The 21,248-nt window shown below is 34.6% G+C and overlaps 1 protein-coding gene across 14 annotated transcripts in view; it reads left to right on the forward strand.

Moving 5' to 3' along the window:
• Window positions 1-21,248, forward strand: part of PRRC2C (proline rich coiled-coil 2C) — an 89,918-nt gene that overhangs the window by 66,356 nt on the left and 2,314 nt on the right. For 4 of the 14 annotated variants that reach the window (XM_063103826.1, XM_063103827.1, XM_063103830.1 and 1 more), the window contains exons 21-34: window positions 289-477; window positions 616-867; window positions 2,108-2,200; window positions 5,493-5,594; window positions 8,734-8,935; window positions 11,582-11,785; window positions 13,261-13,373; window positions 13,741-13,877; window positions 15,591-15,822; window positions 16,051-16,173; window positions 17,186-17,404; window positions 17,842-17,945; window positions 18,347-18,473; window positions 19,349-19,585. In XM_063103826.1, the coding sequence (XP_062959896.1) occupies window positions 289-477; window positions 616-867; window positions 2,108-2,200; window positions 5,493-5,594; window positions 8,734-8,935; window positions 11,582-11,785; window positions 13,261-13,373; window positions 13,741-13,877; window positions 15,591-15,822; window positions 16,051-16,173; window positions 17,186-17,404; window positions 17,842-17,945; window positions 18,347-18,473; window positions 19,349-19,585 (2,334 nt within the window). Of the gene's footprint in view, window positions 1-288; window positions 478-615; window positions 868-2,107; window positions 2,201-5,492; window positions 5,595-8,733; window positions 8,936-11,581; window positions 11,786-13,260; window positions 13,374-13,740; window positions 13,878-15,590; window positions 15,823-16,050; window positions 16,174-17,185; window positions 17,405-17,841; window positions 17,946-18,346; window positions 18,474-19,348; window positions 19,586-21,125; window positions 21,179-21,248 lie in introns of those variants that run through there. The other 10 variants (XM_063103829.1, XM_063103831.1, XM_063103835.1 and 7 more) reach the window with 8 other exon arrangements.

Consider the following 21,248-nt stretch of genomic DNA (forward strand, 5'->3'; position numbering starts at 1 on the left):
CCTTAAAGCTATGATTTGTTCATGATCACACTCATAAGAACCAGGAATTTAAAAACTTAAGTCTTGTCCTAGATTCCACTTTGTTAGTTGTTTTCTAGTACAGATCGAGAGTGGTTAATGGAAAGTTCTCCTAAAACATAATCAATGTCTGTTAATCTCAGTTCATATGTAGATTGCTCTAAACTTCCTTCTTTTGTCCTTTTTAAAACATGTGGTGCTACATAAATCATAAGTCAAATCTAAGCTTTATTTGCTTCGAAAGCATGTTTTAAAATATTCTTTTATTAGGGAACAAAGAATGGTCAAGAAAATGGAGTTGAAATTGGAATTGATACAATTCAGTTTGGTGCTCCAGCTTCAAATGGGAATGAAAACGAAGTTGTTTCTGTGCTTTCTGAAAAAGCTACTGACAAAATACCTGAACCTAAAGAACAACGACAGAAGCAGCCACGGGCAGGACCTATCAAAGCCCAAAAAGTAAGTATAATTCATAATTCAGATAGAGTTTTATGGAAGCCACTAACAGGGAAAGCAAGTAACAGTTTTAAAATTGAATTTACATTTTAATGAATGTCTTTGATCATGATGAATTTTTGTCATAAACATTGACTTTAGCTTCCAGATTTGAGTCCAGTAGAAAACAAAGAACATAAACCTGGTCCCATTGGAAAGGAACGTTCATTAAAAAATAGAAAAGTAAAAGATGCCCAACAGGTGGAGCCAGAAGGACAAGAGAAGTCAAGCCCTGCTACAGTCAGAAGCTCAGATCCTGTCACAACAAAGGAAACTAAAGCAGTCTCAGAAATGTCTGCTGAAATAGGAACAATGATCTCAGTATCATCTGCAGAATATGGCACTAATGCAAAGGTAAACATCAAGCAGTGATTACCCGTTCAGTTGATGCAAACCATGTCTAAAAGGAATGGGAAGAACATCAAAAGTATGCTTTTTTTTTTTTTAGATTTTTGGGGGGGGGATTGGTTTTTTTGCTGAGGCATATAGTTCTGTAAACTGTATAGGTTGTTCCTTCTTCAGAGAAGATTTTATTTTCATGTTGTGCATATGTAATCTAAAGAAATTCTTTACAGTAAATTATATTTTTTTGTAGAAATTTTTTCTGCTCTTTATTCCGGACTCCTTGAGTAGCTTAAAGTGAAAAATGTCTACACACAAGATTGGAATACTTTTCATTGGGTTTCTAGGCTTCAAAAGAATGGTTCTGTATTCCTTTCATTTTTGTAATAGAGTTACAGTGGAGCCTTATCTTGTTTGCTAGTGAAATTCTAAAGTCAGGAAAAACGGCAAACTTTTAGTAACTTCAGTATAGCAGTTTTCTTTCACAGTTGGAACATATCGCTATTTCTTTTGTTGAGCACTAGAGGACATTGACTTGCATTTAGGGGCCACATTGAATGAAAGATGTATATCTTTAAAAATACTCATTATGGCGAAATAATGTTGAGTGACTATGGGAACTGATACTTGTGGGAACAGCAAATTTACATCTGCCGTCTTGTGATCAAACTGGGACATATATTCATTGAAAAGAAAGGTAGATGTGATCTTTCATATTGTTTGAATGTTTTTCTCTTTTTAATTGACATATAACTGAATTCATGTAAGTAAAAACTCATGTGGTCCGATTCTCCATTATTTAAAGAAGAGATTCATGACAATAAGAAAGGAATGTCTCCTAATACCTAATTAAATGTGACAGCTAACATCTTGATATTCACTTATCTACATTGTTTTATTCTGAAGAGAAACAGAAATCAGTAGTTGATAGTAAGCTATAGATTGAATATGGGGAACACATAAAAAGTTCTTTAATAACCCACAGAAATAAATATTTGGCACCTCCTAGTAATATGCAATGCAATTTTTAAAATGTACAGGAGCTTGGAAGTAGTTGGAGTGTTATTTTGATGGTAGGTTTGTGTAGTATTAACCTACTGCTGGTCAATAAATTAAGATTTGAGTGAGTTGAGTCTTTAGGTCTGCTCTCTCCTTTATTCCAAAACAACTTTACAACTTTTAGGCTATCATTGGAAAGTGATCCATGAATTCAGTTTAAAACATATTTTTTTCTTCTATTACTATTCCACAGGAGTCTGTAACAGACTATACTACACCTTCTTCTTCTCTGCCTAGCACTGTGGCTACTAATAATGTGAAGATGGAGGATACTTTGGTTAATAATGTAAGTAATTAATCTGAGATGTGGCAGGTTTGGATAGGAACCTGTTTTTATCTAGTACATCATCTTCTGTTTTACTTATTGTAGTGACCAATATTTAACTCATCAGGGAGAGTTGGAAATAAATTTGCTTTTAGGAGTACTATAGTTTAATTAGCTAAAATAGTCAAAGCTAGGTTTTTTGTTTTCACCTTTTCATTTAAGTTCAAGGTTTGTGGTACTTCGGCTTGCCTTCATAAGTGTTAATCCTATTAACCTAGTTTTGGTAAGAATTTTTGTCTTTAGCTCTCACATTCTACAAAATCAACATTTTGTTTGGTTGGTGATTTTGTTCTTAAATGAGCAAAATAAATACCAGTGAAAACTCACTCATTTAAGACAAGTAGAATTAAAAGACAACTAGAGCGTTTCCATAGAATCAGGCATTTTTTTTGAAAAAACATACTCAACCTTGAGAACAACATTCCTGTTGTGAAGATTGTGCTGTAATATATATGTAAGTACGTCAAAAACTCTTAAATTCTGTAATATAAAGTGATATTTAAGTCACGCTGTAAATTAGGCCATAGTTTCTCAGAGCAACCGTGTTATAATTCAAGATTTTGTTACAAATCAGTACAGTCCATCATCTTGCCTAGCTGACTGACAGATGAAAAATTGAAAGCCCAAAAATGTTATGTCACGTAGTGTGATCACATGGTATAATCTAGAAGAATATTTTAGAAGTTACTTGTATAGTCCTTGTTTTGGAGGGCAGGCATGGTGGAAATTTGCTCAGCTGCTCTCCTTTTAAATATGAAATAAGCAAAGACTTATTCTATAAGCCTCTTTAAGAAGCAAAGGCTATCAAACTAAAATGTTGATCATTCTTTTCAAAAATATTTAAAGGTCTCTCACAAAGGGCTTTAACTATCATTTTGAGTACTAAAATCTTGATTTTTGTCCTACCTTTTTTCCCCTATGTTTTTTATTTTTCCCTCTAGCATCAAATATATGGAATTTTAGAAAGGTGAACCATAATAGGGGTCATTTAATCCAATTTTTATAGTCCAGCTGAAGAACTCTTAATATGTAGCTGAGGAAAAGGAATAGAAAAGATGCACTTGGTCTCTTAGTGATAAGAGAGCTGTATAGGAATTGGTTAATGTAATTTGTTCAACTTTTAGATGTTATAAAACTTCACTTCGTGTGCCAAATTTCCCCTCCCCCTTTCCGAGAGTAGTTAAAAAATTTTTTCCAACACTCTGTACCTCTCATAGGAAATAATGGAAAACTTAGGAAGGAGAAGAAGACATCTTTCAGTTTAAGTGTTAATGTCACTGTCTAGATTATGAAATATTGAATGAGTAAAGTCTCAGTAAAGTTTAATAACACTTTAATTATGCATGTCTTTTCTCATTTTAAAAAATATAGAATATTTCTAAAATGTTACTTTTTCAAGAAAGTATATGATGTTTTCTGCCAAACTACCCCTTGAAAATATAATTTATGAAATACGAATAGGAAGAAAGATCATTACAGTTGACCCTTGAATAACACAGATTTGAACTGTGCAGGTGCACGTATACACAGATTTTTTTCAGTGTATTGAGAAGTTTTTTAAATATATTTTCTCTGCCTTATGATTTTCTTAATAACATTTTCTTTAGCTTACTTTATTGTAGGAATACAATACATAGTACGTATAACACACAAAATATGTGTTAATTGACTGTTAAGGTTTCTAGTCAACAGTAGGCTAGGAGTCAAAAAATACACGTGTATTTTTGACTGCATGGGGGTTTGGCACCCCTAATCCCTGCATTGTTCTTGGGTCAACTGTATTCTCAGAACCCTTAAAATATCCAAATGAGATTTTTAATGATTTCTGTGTAATTTGTAAGGCTAATTAGTGTAGTAACTTGTACACTTGATAAGTACTGGAAGGAAGTACCCAGTCTCATGTATTAGTGAATAGTCTACATTTGATTGTTAGCTGTATATCCAGGGTATATTTGAAAGCAGAAATATCAGTTTGAATCAGAGGGTTATTAGTTTGGAATGATTTCACAGTGTTGCTTTTACTTGAGCCAGGTGTGGCAGTGATTCCGAAATTAACACGGTGTTAAAAAACAATGTCCTGCATGGGAAAAATGTTAGGACATTTGAAATGTTTTCTTTTATTAGTCTACTTAGGAGTTCTATTTTATACATAGAACTTTTGTCTTTCTAAAAAAATATATAATTTAATGAGGCTTATTTCTCTTATTGAGGCTTAATACACTTTTTAATGATTTTAACTGATATCTGTTGGTTAGTATTACCTAATGTTACAATCGTTTTGTATCTTGCAGATTTAATGCAGGTGTTGTTTTTGATTATTATAGCACAACTACTTTCAAGACTTATAAAAAAATGTCCATTAAGTAGTCCCTGGTATTACAAATCCCCGTTAGATAGTCCATAGTATCACAAAGTGATTATTTTAAAATCCCCAAGTATCCTAGTCGTTTTACCTGAACAACTGAGTGAACCATTAGAAGAAAACATGTAGTACAGGTACATAATAAAATCTCAAGATCCAGAGACTTAGAGGGAAAAAAGTAAAAAGGCAAAGGTAGTGAGTCTCTAATATCTTCAATTTACTAACAATGTTTGTCATAATCATTTTATTACTATAGTAAAACAATTTGTTTAGTGTAATGAGGTGGGGGTAATACTCCATACTTTCCTCCTAAGCTAACTTTTGTTCTTGAATCTAGTTCTAAGAAAGTTTGACTTTATTGAGGGAAAGAGATTAATTTCTTTTATTTTCATTGTCATGTTAAATACCTCTGGTAGAGCCTGCAGATCCCTTAGTTTATGGTGAAGGTTATATTCCTTAGAGCTTTGCTGTACAAAGTGCAGCCTATGGACCAGCAACATCAGCATCACCTGAGAGCTTGTCTGAAATGCAGAGTTTCAGGCCTTACCCCAGACCATCTGAATCAAAATCTGCATTCCAACAACATCACCAGGGTGATTCAAATACACATTAAGAAGTACTGCTTTCATGTGTACAACTTAACATTTGGGGCAGATTTTTTTCCTGCTAATTTATGCATAAAAAGGCAGATAGTGTTTCTCTTCAGAAATTTTATCTGAGATGTCCATAATTATCAGCTACTATAAACACAGTATAACTCTAAGTAATCAGATATTCCTTTTAGCTCTGATGAAAAATAAACACCACCCTTAGAGTACTTCAGCATTATCTTTAATGGGGCTTTTGTAGCAGACTTAGTTAGATTGTGATATGTGTTGCCTGTCTTTTCAGGTGCCCCTGCCCAACACCCTCCCCCTCCCTAAGAGGGAGACTATTCAGCAGAGCTCCAGCCTAACTTCAGTTCCTCCCACTACTTTCAGTCTCACCTTCAAGGTATGTATGACATTCATTGCTAAGGGTCCTTAATTATTGCAGGCAAGGGGACTTAACAGTATTCTTTTGGTATTTTTTACTAGTTTTATGTGGTAAGCAACAGTATACTAAACTGAGGAGATACAGTGATGTCAAATTATACCTTAAATTTTTTCAGCTTTTGAAGGTGGGGAAAATTTTTTTTAGCTTCTAGCATCACTTAGCAGTGACTTGATATTCTCATATTTAAAGTGAGGCCTATTATGCTTGTGAATTTTGTCTCAAAAATCCAGGAGAGCATTTATATTCCACGTTTGTGTTGAGTTCCTCTCAGAGATTTTAATAGTTTTTGGATATATTAGCTGTGTACAAAAAAAAATAAAAAAATTTCCAGCTTGGTATTCCATGTTTTTTATGATTTGTTACCCAAATCCTAAGTATTGAGAGTGATAAGAATACTAATTTTCTGCCTTTCCTATAAGTCATGTGTGAATTGAGGTAAATTTGCAACATAGGGATTAGAATATTTTATGAAAAGGTGATTGATTAATACAAGTGTGCTCTTTATAAGCAACATCAGGAGATTTTGATTTGATTTTTGTTAGTTAACTTTAGTTAGGGGGCAAAAGAGATTTTAGTAAGTTTTGAGCTATGTTAATGCTTTTTTTTTAGAATTGAGTTATTTGAGAGTATTTTAAATCACTTCACCTCAGGATTAGTCAGTATTTTTTTAAAAAGTACAAACATGAAATAAAGTGAGGATTTGGGGACAAATACTTAAACTCTGTTATAGCAGAGCTTCCTAATGTTGCACTGGTTGACAGTGAATCCCTCTGATGGTCTTCAGGAAAGAGAGGAGAAAGTTGTTTTATGATGTGGCCAGTGTTCATTTCTGAACTCTTTCTACTTGAGTCCCCAGCCTCCTGAGCCCTTGTCTCCTTAGCCCCCAACTCTTTGTAAGAGACTTAATAAATGCAAGTTTTCGACTATAAAATTTTGTAAGGCAGCAACCTCAACATCCTCTGCTTTATGTCATCCCTGTCTTTACCCAGTCCTTATTGTTTATTGCCAATTCCTGTTCAGCCTTTGTTGTTTTTTTTCTACTTGAATGCCTATCTTAATCTGTGTTCCTTACTTTGTCTTATAATTAGTGTGGTTTTATCATTGTACTATTCAGGGCAATAATCTAATTTTACATAAACAAATATGTCATCTTTATTTTTCAAGCCAGTTGTTAATTCTTCAGAATATCTAATTAATGTTTCCTTTCATTCTTGTTTCTAACATTCTAAGAAGAAATAATATAGAATTATTTTTATTTATTTTTTTATTTTATGTTTTTATTTTATTATTTAGAATTAAAATAAATTTAAATTAAATTGCATTAGCCTAAAACCTTCTCTGGTTTTTTATTTCTTACTTCTTCTGACATCTCTCCTTGAGTAATATATATAGAAAACTTTTATTACATGAACATCATTGACAGTATATTTGCCAAGAGGAAAAATGAGTATAGTTAAAAATAATGAGTTCTTCACACAGTAAAGTGGTGTGAAAGACATTGTACTCTATCAAATTTCTCTAAAAAATCTCAGATGGTACAAGCAAATTGCATTATGGCTAACTTCCTAAGTTTCCCTCAAGACTTATTTTGAAATAAAACACATTTGAAATCAACAAGGTGATTGTGAGGAAAAGACTTTTCTTGAACATAAATGTGTTCTATATTTTGAATGTACAATAATGACAATAAGTCATTAAGAAAAGGATAAATTGTGAATAATGTTTTAAAAGGGAGGAAGGGCAAAATTCCTAACAATGGTATTAAAAATGTTAACTTGTAAATCATCACAACTGGAACTTACAGATTATCTTAGGCCTAGTATTTTTTTTTTTTTTTTTTTTGTCGTTTTTTCGTGACCGGCACTTAGCCAGTGAGTGCACCAGTCATTCTTATATAGGATCCGAACCCGTGGCGGGAGCGTTGCTGCGCTCCCAGTGCAGCACTATACCAAGTGCGCCACGGGCTCGGCCCAGGCCTAGTATTTTGACTGGTAGTACTAAAAACTTCAAAATCTATGTAGCTGTTCCCTTTTGTTAAAGTAGCCTCATGATATTTGAGAATCTGCATCTGTGCTCCCCAATTCAGAATCGAATATCCACATGTAGCTATTGAGTACTCAAAGTGTGGCTAGTCCACATTTCGTTTGAAAATTGAGATGTGCTGTAAGTGAAGAATAAAATAGATGCTGCATCTGAAATTTTAATATTAAAAAAAGTAAACCATCTCCGTTTTTATGTTGATAACTTTCAGTTATATATTGTAGATATATTGGGTTAAATAAAATATGTTATCAAAATTGATATTACCTATTTATTTTTACTTTTTGAAATGTGGGTGATAGGAAATTTAAAATTACACAATGTGGCTTGCATTTCTGTCTGCTGAACATTGCTGAAGAGTGCTGTTCTAGAAAGATTGAAATAAGAACTGTTTCTGCCTTTTAAGAAAGTAGGAGACTACAGCTACAACCAGGGACCACAAGTGCAAATGGCTGCAGCCAGTACCTACAATGCTTAATGAGGTCTGGATATGAAAGAGGAAGTGTTTCTATTGCACCCAAGCCTAAAACTAGTTACGTTGCCTTTTAAAATGCTGTGAACAAAACAGCCAACCAAAAGGTGCCTTCCATGTGCCCTTTGTGAGACATTGGCTTAAGAAGACAGAATGATGGAACGGCTATTTATTGAGGGCCTTTTCTACTAGAGGCAGAGCCTTAAGTCATTCCTAAAAGAGCATGGTATTTCCTTTCCTTATTCACTGGTAGGTATAGTGGGCTCATGTTTAGAAGATACAAGAGCTGTGACTTTATAGTTCACTGACCTGTTTCTCAAAACCATCAATAGATTCTCTGTAGAAACATAACTGAACCCCACCACCTCCCAATTTGAGTAAGGGAGGAAAGATAAAGGGGCAAATGAAAGGTTTGAAAGCCCTTAGGGTCTTGGTCTTTCATTTTTGTGCTTTTTGAAAGATTTGGAATTTAAATATTGATACATATATGTACACATATGTATGTATATGTGTGTGTGTGTATTTGTATAATAAGTTCTGTGTTAACTTTTTTCGTTGGTTTAAAAGACGTCCATTTTATTGCAGATGGAGTCTGCACGAAAGGCATGGGAGAATTCTCCAAACCTAAGGGAAAAGGGGTCTCCAGTAACTTCCACAGCACCTCCAATTGCAAGTGGAGTCAGTAGCAGTGCCTCTGGACCAAGCACCGCTAATTACAATTCGTTCTCAAGTGCATCGATGCCTCAGATTCCTGTTGCTTCAGTCACTCCTACAACATCGCTATCAGGTAGAACTTTTTTTGTACCTCACCTGTAAATATCTTGAATTATTAAAAATTTCTTATAATAGTCTCCTATTCACTGTCCCCCCAAAGAAGTATTAACAGTCATGCACTGCTCAACAGTAGGGATACATTCTGAGAAATGCATCATTAGGTGATTTCATCATTGTGCGAATATCGTAGAATGTACTTACGCAGATCTAGATGGTATAGCCCACTATACACCTAGGCTTTATGGTATAGCCTATTGTTCTTAGGCTGTAAACCTGTATGGTGTGTTACTGTACTGAATACTGTAGGCTATTGTAATACAGTGGTATTTGTGTATCTGAACATATTTAAACATAGAAAAGGTACAATAAAAAAGGTATAGTAGAAATATTATAATGTTATGGGGCCACTATTGTATATGTGGTCCAATACAAGTATTGTCTGTTTGCTCCAGTATTAGTGGTTATACAGCACATGACCATATTTACAAAAGATGTAAGATTGTACATGAGATAATTATCAGCTGTTTTGTAAAACTTCTTGCCACTCTTACCCCTTCCCCCACTCTGCCCTCTCCCAGTTTTTCTTACTTCAGCAAATATTTATTCATAGCTTACTAAAAGAAATTTTGCTAGCTCTTTTGTTTCCCACCATCCCCATCACTCCCTCCGTAAATAACAGATAGTGATTGGTGGGGGAAAAAATTTTTCTTTCTCCCCCGAATTTTTCTGTGAAGTTCACCTTTTGATTGTCATTTTTTACCCATATACAACTAACTGGATCAGGTCAGAAATAACACAGAATCACACAGCTTTTATTTATTTATTTATTTTGGTGGCTGGCCAGTAATACACAGTTTTTAAATATTTTTCAATCTGTATCTAATTTGAAGGAGCTATTGGCCTAAACATATTGAGGTTACATATATTTTCTGGTGAAGAGTTAAGGGTAGAGAATTTCCAACCTCTGCTCTTTGAGCGATAAAATTCATTGGTTTTTGGGTTTTGAGGGGTTTGGGTTTTTTTTTAAAGTCCATCAGAGCCTGAAGGTAGAATGTACTTTTCTTGCCTTTTTACTTAAATTTTCACTAGTGTGTAATCTCTTCATTGAACTGTCTCCTTTGGAGCAGAATACAGCTCTTAAAAAATTACAGAAGGTATTTCCAAAATGCTCAACTCTAGAAAAGTGCACCCCTTGCCCTTTACCATATATGCAGCCACATTTATTTTGTTGAAAACAAGATTTCCCAATGTTTTCTGATTATTTCCAAAGCAATGAGAAGCTCCTTTCCAATAGATATAAAATATATCCAGCACAAAGTTTACTTTCTTTGACTGGTTCTTACTTAGTGGTTGCAGTACATGGGGTCTTCAAAAAAGTTCATGGAACGATTTATGTTATCTTTTAATTCAATTTTTTCATGAACTTTTTAAATTACCCTGTTATTGTTTTTCAATATTCTGGCATACTGTGCTAGTTTTAAGTACCACCTAAACTAGTCTTTGGGTTGTACTATAGTTATTTTGGTATTACTGGAATCAGAAGTATGTATTAAGGACAAACCTAGAGATTGTACACTGCACCAAAATTTCAAATTAAACAGTGTTCCAACTATAGCTCTTCCCTCTTTAAAACCCTTTCAAGCGTTCCCTACCACCCATTTGCCAAGGCATCTTCACTTGCACTTAGTAGACCAGCTTGGGCCTCAGTCTACTGGCATAGGGGGCGTGGGTGGGTATGCTATAAAGGAAGCAGGAGAGTGTGGTAGGAAGATTTGGAAACAATGGGACTGGGAAGGTTTCTAGTTCTTTATTTGGAACCCAACTACCTCCTTTCCCCGGGTCTAGATTCCTTCTGTTCCCCTTGACTAGGATAACTTTTTACGAAAGACCTTCTTGTGCAGTCATCCTACTGGTTAGAGACTCAACTGGAAGAACACAGGCACCTAAATCTTGGTCAACTCTCAGGTAGAACATCATCTGAGGTTTGAAGATAATAACTATCTCACTTTTTAATCAAATACCAGTATTGTCTGTTTGCTCCAGTGTTACTCATTATAGCTCACTGATCAGCAGAACTAATTGACCCTTCAAGATTTAAGTTTTACAGTTCCATGTATTCATTAAGTACTTTGTATGTTTTTAAGGTATTATAATATACCAGTTTTTGCAGGAGAGAGAACAAAACCTAACTTTAAGTTTATATGACTTTTTAGGAGTAATTGAGATTTCTCAAGGCTCATTCATATTCATAATTATTCCTAAAGTACAGCAGTATGTCCTTCTGTGTCCTTATATCTGTGCTTGGTCGTAAATGAATGAAGCTCTTGAGTATCCTTTTTTCTTTGTGATGATTAAAAACTAAATAGCAATTTGAGGCTAAACTGTAACAGCCACCATGAGTTTTGTGTTTTGTTTTCTTCCTCATTTTAATTTTCTATTATTTATATTTTTCTAGATTTTATGGTCATGTTTGCATTTGGTGATGTGTTTCTTCCTTTTGTAAGCCACCTTCTCATATCCACTTTGGGCTGAGGCAGTATATTAGTACATGATGGGCATAAACATTAATTTTCCATTTTCTGATTGGTACTGTGCACAAGAGTAGCACTTTTAAATATGCTATATTTTCCCCTTTATTTTATCCCTCCCCCAAATATAGGAGCTGGTACATACACTACCTCTTCTTTGAGTACAAAATCTACAACCACATCGGACCCTCCTAATATTTGTAAAGTGAAACCCCAGCAATTACAGACAAGCAGCCTGCCTTCTGCAAGTCATTTTTCACAGTTAAGCTGTATGCCATCCCTTATTGCTCAGCAACAACAGAGTCCACAAGTTTATGTGTCTCAGTCTGCAGCAGGTAACATTTTTAGGATTGGATATAAAGGAATTTCGAAAACGAAGACTTTTAAATGCTTAATTTTTCTCTTTTTAGTTACCCTTTTAAGTTTAAATATTTTTTTAATCTGCTTTGCAAATATTTCCCCTTACAGAGTTGAATCCTCTCTCTCCTTAACATGTATTCTTGGGCTTGTGGCAGTTATTTCTTGTGTATATATTATAGCCAATTGTTTCTTATATAGTTAGACAAATTATTGGTTTGAAAAATAATTTAAACATTTGATGCTATTCCAGTTAAATTACAAAAAGTTTTGTTATCTCAAATTTGACATTTGATAATAAAATTCTTGGGTAAGAGTAAACGTAGAAATAGCAAAGAAGAAAAAACTTATAAAGTGGTGGTGGGATAGTTTGTCCTACTGAATATAGTAATGTTGATCTGAAACATTAACAAATATTCAAACTCACTGATGATTTAAATTCAAAATAAAAGAACAGTGAGCCTGTCATGCAATACACATTTGTGGGGAAACTGGTGCTAAACCATTCATAGACAATCTGCTTCTGGGTCAGGGTTTTGTATGTAGCCGAGCAGCTCCCTTGCTGCAATCTATGAGAGTCAATCCTTGAGACAAGCATTTTTTAAAAAGGAAAAAAAATAATAATAAGAATGAGGATATTTCTTGCCTTTGATAGAAAGATTGATATAATACCTAGCATCTGTTAAATAAAACCCAGTATCTGTAAAGATACAAGTATTACTAGAATAGGCACTTAAAGTACATTGCTCTAAGTATACAAATTGGCATAATTCTTTTTGAAAAGTATCTTGGAGAATTAACGTGTACATAGTCACTATAGTAATAGTTTCATAGGTAGGAATCTTATCATACAAATGAACATAACCTGTTCGTCGGAGATTATGTATGAGGGTGTTCATTGCCCTATTGTTTATAACAGTGACAAATGAATATAGGAAGTTCTTCAGAATATACTACTATATAAAAATAGCAAGTCACAAAATAGTATGTATACTATGAAAGCTCGTACATAGAAATGTGTTCGGAATCTATACAAAACTCTTCTAATTATTAAATGTCAATTCTTTTTAAATATTTTGCTAAGTTCTTGTAAATAGATTTAAAATTGGAGTGGATTTATTGGTACAATGGGTAGGTTCGTTTTCAATTTTAGTAGATTATGTGGAACTTTACCAAAATATACCCCATTGGCAGAGTATTGAGAGTGTCTATTTTTACATACTTTCACAAGTACTGAAGTTACATTGTTTTAATTTGCATGTACCTGTCTACTGGAAGTTTTGTAACTTTTTGCATTTGCATCTTTTCACATTTCTACTTTTTTATGGCTGCACTAATTTTCAGAAGGCTTGCTTGATTTGAAATCTGCTGCAAAACTTTGGTGTTTATTTACTGTTTGGAAAGTTCTGAAATTTGACATTTATGACTGCTTGTTTTTCTTGATGGTCTGTAGCTCCAATCCCAACTTTCTATATGGACACAAGTCATTTATTCAATACCCAACATGCACGATTGGCTCCACCATCCTTGGCTCAGCAACAAGGCTTCCAACCAGGTCTCTCTCAGGTAAATAGCAAAGGCTCTTACCATCCTTATTTGTTTCCTGGCATTTTTATGGTTGTATTAGTTACCTTGGGCTACAAGTAATAGACTCTTTGAAGTTATAACCTATCCATGATTACCTTGATATGCTATTAGCAAAATTTTAAAACTTTGCGAAATTTCCCAAGTTTAATGGTTCACAATGTAGAAAAGTAATGGGTTGAAAGAAAAATTTAGATGTTTACATTTGACTTTGTTTTAAAAGGGAGCTTATATGTGGTGTTAATCTTTTATTTTCATGTCTGAAATTTTTATTTTTCCTAGTGTTGTGATTAGCATGTATACTGTTCATATATATTTATATACATAATTTTTTTTCATTGTGTTGCAGCCAACTTCAGTTCAGCAGATTCCAATTCCTATTTATGCACCACTGCAAGGGCAGCATCAAGCCCAACTGAGTTTGGGGGCTGGACCTGCAGTTTCCCAGGCTCAGGAATTATTCAGTTCTTCGCTTCAACCATACAGGTAAATGCTTTAAAAGTTATGTTTGTAATGTTGAAAACAGTGTAATTGCAGAGCCTCCTTGCCACAATCACTACTTCTCCTTTCTTCTCCCCTAAAGGTAGGATATCTGGGTTATAACCTATATTAAATAATTAAGCATGTTGATTATGTGTCGTGAGCTCAGCCTCTGTTAATTTCAGCCAGACTTTATTAAAGTCAGGCCTCAAAGCTTCTTGAAGAACTGTTCAACAACAACCCCAGAACAAGAAATCACAGAAAATAGCTGCTGAAGGACTTAAAAGTTTACATGCCCTCTGGCTGCTAACAACTATAAATCCAGTCTTCTCTGTGTAAGAGCAGAGGCATGACAGATAACTACAGTATGTTAGGGGGCATTATATGTTACTCTGTGTAACTGTCATTTAGTTTAGTTATTCCAAGACATTCTTTCCCTGTAGAAGTAAAACTATTTATCCTACCTAGAAGTTAGAGGAAATCTTTTTCATACTATTAGGTTTGGAATTATCTTGGAATTATCTTGGAATTATCTTTAAAATAATTGGTATTGGTTGCTTAAAATACTGTTGAAAAGTTTGCAACCACTTTCCAGATCTGTGAAAAAAGAGTACAATGATTAATTAGTAATGTCTTTTCATAGCCATGGGAGATAGAGTAGCAATGCACTGACATTCTATGTGTAATCCCCATTTTACCAATTGTCTTGGAAGATGTACTTTTTAAGATCGGCCTCATTCAACAGGAATATAATGTAAGACATATATGTAATTGTGGCTCGTAGCTTCTAATTAGAAGTCACAGGGTTTATGTTTTGAAAGCAGTTTGTATCCCTAAGTACTCCTTGCTTTCTCCATAACCTATTCAGCATAATATTTATTCATAAAGAATCCCTTAATTGATTTCTGCAAGGACAGGATAGTTTCTAACACCATATTCATGTTTTCCTACTTAATATTTGAAAGATAAGTTGTAAGTAGACATTGTGAAGATTATTTGTGATCCTAGACTAGCACTCCTGCTTAATGGCTTTTGTTCTTGCCACATAGGTCAGTTTTAACAAAGCATAACGTTATTTATTCATGTTATCTTTAATCCACTACTTCGATATAGTTACTTATTCTTTGTCTCAGCATCTTAAAAGTATAAAGTGAAAGCTTCCCAGAGATGGAAAGGGCAGTCTGGGGTTAGATTTCAGCATCATATTAAAAAAAAAAAAAAAAAAAAAAACTTTATGGGTAATCCTGATGTGAGCTGTTACTCTTGTTTTATTCCATACAGGTCTCGAGGCTGTTTATATGAAATATGTAAGGAGAAGTAATGCAATACAAATAATAAAAGGGCAGCTGGTCAGTTGGCTAGAGTGTGGTGCTGGTAACACCAAGGTCCAGGGTTCGATCCCTGTACAGTCCAGCCAAAAGAAAAAAGTAGTCAGGGCTATGGGTGCTATAAGTTAGAATAAAATGTCACCAAAGAGAAAAACGGATTTGGTTCTGAGCTTTGTACTGAACACATAAAAAGATGATTATTTTCATTGTTCAAGGGGGGAAATCTGGTTTTTCAGGGAAAGCAAGCCTTTTTCCAGAACTTTTACATGTGGAGCTTGATTTCTCTACTAATTAGAGTACTTGGTCATTTGGGATACTTGCTCTTAAGATTTCCAGATTCCAGATAAAATTACCTTCTAATACTAGCTTTTTCTCTTTAATACTTACATAGATCTCAGCCAGCCTTTATGCAAAGCAGTTTATCCCAGCCATCTGTGGTCCTTTCTGGTACTGCTATCCACAACTTTCCAGCTGTCCAACACCAGGAACTTGCCAAGGCACAGTCTGGTCTTGCCTTTCAACAAACTTCAAATACTCAGCCTATTCCTATATTGTATGAACATCAGCTGGGACAGGCATCAGGACTAGGAGGTTCCCAACTGATTGATACACATCTTCTCCAGGTAAGGCATGGGCTAGAATGATGCATGGTCATTGTATTTCTATGCAGCAGAATATTTTAAGGAAACATTTTATAAAGAAAAGATGTTAAAAGACAATGAAAAAACAAAGATCTTCCTTTTTATCTAATTCTAAAATTGCTAGCCATTTCTTTGAAGTCATAACCTCCATCTCTGAATTGGAAAATTTTTCAGTCTTATTGCTGTTTTCTTACGAATTTTTTTTTCTAGGCTAGAGCAAATCTTACCCAGGCTTCAAATCTTTATTCTGGACAAGTACAACAGCCTGGTCAGACAAATTTTTATAACACTGCCCAGTCACCAAGTGCTCTCCAGCAGGTAAACTATGGCATGGTAAATTTCCTTGATTTTCTTTATCATTATTTTTATTGCTTTTGTTCTTGTTTGGACATTTAAATAGAACCAAGATGGGAAGATGGAGGAGTAATGGTTTTCAGACTGTTCACTGAGGTGTCCTGGGAATTCCATAGGGTCCACTGGGAGTGGAAAGTGCTTCAGTCATTCACCCCTCTCTACACTCTTCCCCCAGTTTAAAGTCTGTTTTTTAATAAAAGTTTGAAGAGCATTGTCCAGAATATACATTCACATTTAAATGTAATAGGTGGCTTACTCATTAGTGCTCAAGGTGAAGGAAGATTCTCTGAAGACTGTCAGACCAGTTAATATAATACATAAGACAGTGTGACAGAATATAAATGACAAACACCTTCCTTAAATGTATGAATGCAATAATAATTTTCAGTGAAACAATGTATGGTTTTTTGGGTTTTTTTAGTAATATCACTAGTAATACCATTAATCAGCTTACTCTTTAAAAGTTGGTGGAGGGCTAGGGGAGAAAGGCAAACCATTAGTCATTTTCTCATAACTGTTTTTGGTTGCTATTTTACGGAGTGACAATTATAAGTATATTGTCTTACTGACATTCAGATTAAATGCTGTGTGTATGAAAACTGCAAGGTTCTCTTTCTTTTTGTCAAAGCTCATTTTGACCAAACCTGAATACACTATAAAAATATCTATTTGGAAACTTGTGACTACTTTCTTAAACTTTATTCACATGTATTTTGTGGTTATTTAAGATGTACTGTGGATATATTCAATTATAGTCATAATTATATAGTTTCTTCACTATAAGTAGCATTAACTAAACTATTTTGTTGTTGCACTTTAATAAAAGAAATGGAAATAGTCACTAAGTAAAAGATTTGTATGTGAAATAATTTTAATAGATTGATGTATTCTATTTTAAATCTTAAAAGTATTTGTAGAGTTGTGTATAGTTACAGAGATATGTATACAGGTATAAGCAAATTGCTGCAGTTTCTTTTTGCTTGTTTTCTAGGTAACAGTACCCTTACCAGCATCGCAGCTCTCTCTGCCTAATTTTGGTTCTACGGGGCAGCCTCTAATTGCTTTGCCTCAGACTCTTCAGCCACCATTACAGCATACCACCCCACAAGCACAGGCTCAGAGTCTGAGCCGTCCTGCACAAGTAAGCCAGCCTTTTAGAGGATTAATTCCTGCTGGAACACAGCATAGCATGATTGCAACCACAGGAAAAGTAAGTAAAGAGAAATTTGCACAGCTTATTTGAGAATTTAAGTCCATGTGTTCATATATATGCATCTGTGAAGTCTTTAAAAATAAAATTGATGTATTCTATTTTAAATCTAGCTCAGAAGTATTTGTAGAGTTGTGTATATAACAAGTATAAACCAATTGTTGCAGTTTATCTATTTGCTTTTAATGTGTTGTTTGGCCCCCTCTGGTTTTTACCTAATAATGAAGAATTCACAAATTTTATGGAAATTGGATTTATAGAGTCTTTTAAACTTATTTAATTCTAAGTCTATTCGGCTTGATATTTGAAACCTAACTGTAGGATTTTTGTACTAAGTTTCTTTGCCCTTTCCTAGATTAAGCCTTCATATACAGGCCATTTAACATAGGACTTTGCTTATGGAATTGAAGAAATGTTTTTTTAATGCTTATTCTCAGATGTCTGAAATGGAACTAAAGGCCTTTGGAAGTGGCATTGATATAAAACCAGGCACACCCCCAATCGGTGGTAGAAGCACCACACCAACATCTAGTCCCTTCCGGTAAATTGAGCATTTACATTTGCTTATGAAATTTCAAAATAATTGATCACCATTTGTTTGTTGAATATCTAACATGTCACCAGTCCTCCATTAAGCAGAAAAGGAGTTGAGATATTCATTCTGATAGTTTTATCTAAAGTGTTGTTTTAAAATTTTTAAGAATGTATTTGTGATACTTTATTTTAAGAAAATTCTTTTAATATAGGGCAAATCTAGCTAGTATCCTTTCTTACCTCTGCCCCTCCAATGTCTCTCTCCTACCACAGTGTTTGGTAACTCACCATAGTAAATTTTTATCCACTCCCAAGTGTGATGAAAATACCAAGAACAATGTCTGTAAAAATCTAACAGCATTATTTACTTGGCACTACTATACTGACCACTGATGGCTTCTTTCCAAGGGCTACTTCCACAAGTCCCAACAGCCAGTCCAGCAAAATGAACAGCATTGTCTATCAGAAGCAGTTCCAGTCAGCCCCTGCCACTGTGAGAATGACACAACCATTTCCTACACAGTTTGCACCCCAGGTGGGCAAATATAAGTGAGAACGAGTAGTATTTACTTACAAATGATCGCTAATCTGACTAAATACTCTGATTTTATAATCTTGCCTTTTGTTAACCAGTTAAGTAGTTTTTAAAGAAAAATAGTTTCTGATTTTAATAGTAAATTTATGATATTCAAATGTATTATTTGCGATTTGTAGCTACACGCATGTAGTGATTGTTTAGTTCTAAAGCAGACAATAGAAATAGTCAAAAGATTCCCCACACAGCTCTGATCATTAATTTGAGTCCTATTTTATCTTTTTTGAAGAAGTTGACTTTTCAGCGAAGGGTCCCAGTGCTTGAAGTTTGCTAGGTTTAAAATGGGTTGTTTTTTTTTTAAAGAAGTATCTATGTGCAGTTGAAGTAGAATTTCCAAAAACATGTTTTAATATATATGTAAAAAATGTTAGCTTTTCTTACCTTTGCTGATCATAATGATGCACTTACTAGAATTGGTTTCTGAGAAAACACCCATTTGTTGAATTAGTATTAATTTTATTTATCTTCACATTATGCTTCGTATAGGTATGTGCCTTTTCTGCAGTTGCACCCTTTTAAAAGATACCCTAATTAATAGCCTTTCTATTCCTCCTTCAGAATTTGCAGCTGAGATGCTAGAACCAACTGAAGTGCCATAGCATGCTTTGCCTAATTTTTCTGTTAAACTCTCCAAGCATGGCCTGTTTGTTCCTTATCCCTGTTAATGGATGACACAGTCCATACTCTTCCTATCACTGGCAGGATGGGCACAGATTTACTCTGAAATAAGCCAACCTGGTCTAGTTGGCTTTTTTTTTTTTTTTTTTTTTTTTTTTTTAACAGTTCAATGTTGTATGTTTTGTTTTTTCACTCAGATCCTCTCTCAGCCTAACCTGGTCCCTCCATTGGTAAGAGCCCCACATACTAACACCTTCCCAGCGCCTGTTCAGAGGCCACCAATGGCACTGGCCAGTCAGATGCCTCCTCCGCTGACCACAGGCCTCATGAGCCATGCTCGTTTGCCACATGTAGCCAGGGGTCCTTGTGGATCACTATCTGGAGTCAGAGGTAATCAGGCCCAGGCTGCGTTGAAAGCTGAACAAGACATGAAGGTTAGTACAGTGTTAACAGCCAACAGAGCAAGAATCTGTCTCTGAACCATGTCTTAAAATGCCTCTGGACCCATAACCGTATATCCAGGCATTCATTGTTTTAGTGGACTTAATCAAGATAACTGCTTTAATTCATTCCTTTTTTTTTTTTTTTTTTAATTTCTTTTTTTTCTCCCTTTTCCCCCCAATACCTTTTTTCCCTTTTTTTTTTTCTTTTTTTCCCTCCCCTCCCACCTCCTTTTTTTTTTTTTTTTTTGGCAAATATAGTCAGGAAACAAATTAACGTTTTAAACTCTATTGCCAAATGAATTACTTACAAAGTAAATATTTAAGGGAGATCTGAATTCAGATGCTACATTTTTGGAATAGCAAAAAAGTAATAGGATTATTATAGGCTTCCCCATTGTCTTTCATTTTTTTTCCCTCCCCTTTCCTCCCTCTCCCCCCACTCTCCCCCTCACCCAAGCTTAAAATATAAATCATGGTTATGTGAAAACTATGGAATGGGTAAGACATGTTACCTATCTTGATTTTTCTTTCTCGCGAGTCATCTAAGTACAGTTTTCTCCTCAAACTGTTTTCATACCCCTTTTTTGTCAGCCACTTGAGGTGGCCATAGCCCACAATGGATTGTGTAGTAGATGAAGAACTCAGAAAAGCACTTTGGGATCCTTCATGATAAAAGGCACTGATAAAAGTGAGGTTTGTTAATGCAGAAGAGCACCTTTAGGAGTCTGTGTGGGGACAGTTTTAATACATAAACCTTACCTGTCTGCCTGTACAGCCGGTTGAATCAGTTTATCTCTGTATTTACTTTAGGCTTGACTTTAGAGATCTTAGTAATTTTGCCTGTTTTGCCACTACATAGATCAGACTAGAAAAAGAAAAGCTTACTACTTTCAAACAGGGAAATGTGCACAGTAATGCTTTACTCTGAATTAGAAACATGTTTATGATAATCCTATTATGAATTTGGTTACCTAAAGTTTCTTTCTGGTTGGCATCCCTTGTGTTTCTGATCCTGAGTAATCAAATTTAAAAACTGCTCTGCAGTAAAACTCTTGTTAAATATTGCTACTTTTATTAAGGCTGTGTGCCTAGGATTTCCATCTGTTTATTACTATGAAAAATACTAGTATGTATAGGAATTTTTGGAAATTATTTGGCCTTGGTTTCCAGTTGTGTTCCTGGCTCCTTGGCACTTGATTTTCATACATTTCCATGTTGGAAATGACATCAGAGCTGAATAATCTTAATGGGGTGGGAGAGGGTACAGATTTCTTGAAAATTGCTCCAGATCTTTGAATAGTGCAGGTTACCTGTAGAACATGAAGGGTTTTTGTTAATATGCAAGAGGTGTAGAAACTTAAGTTTTAATGTGTATGTTACAGTGGTATAATTTACAGATTGACGTAAGTATGTTCTTTGGGGCACATAGTCAATAAAACTATTTTACCAGCTCAGAATGTGGTAGGAGCTATCAGAACTTAGTGATCAAGTGAAGTTGTAGTTACTAATTTCTGATGCTCTTCCCCTGCAGAAGAGAGCTGTGGGAAGAGGACTCAGCCACAAGACATTTGGTCCTAGGTGTTGGTAATGCCACAATATAAGTGCTTCCTTTTCATTTTATTCTAGACCACATATTGATAACTAGAAGTTTTAA

The sequence above is a fragment of the Cynocephalus volans genome, chromosome 8 (assembly GCF_027409185.1).
Source record: "Cynocephalus volans isolate mCynVol1 chromosome 8, mCynVol1.pri, whole genome shotgun sequence".
NCBI lineage: Eukaryota > Metazoa > Chordata > Mammalia > Dermoptera > Cynocephalidae > Cynocephalus > Cynocephalus volans.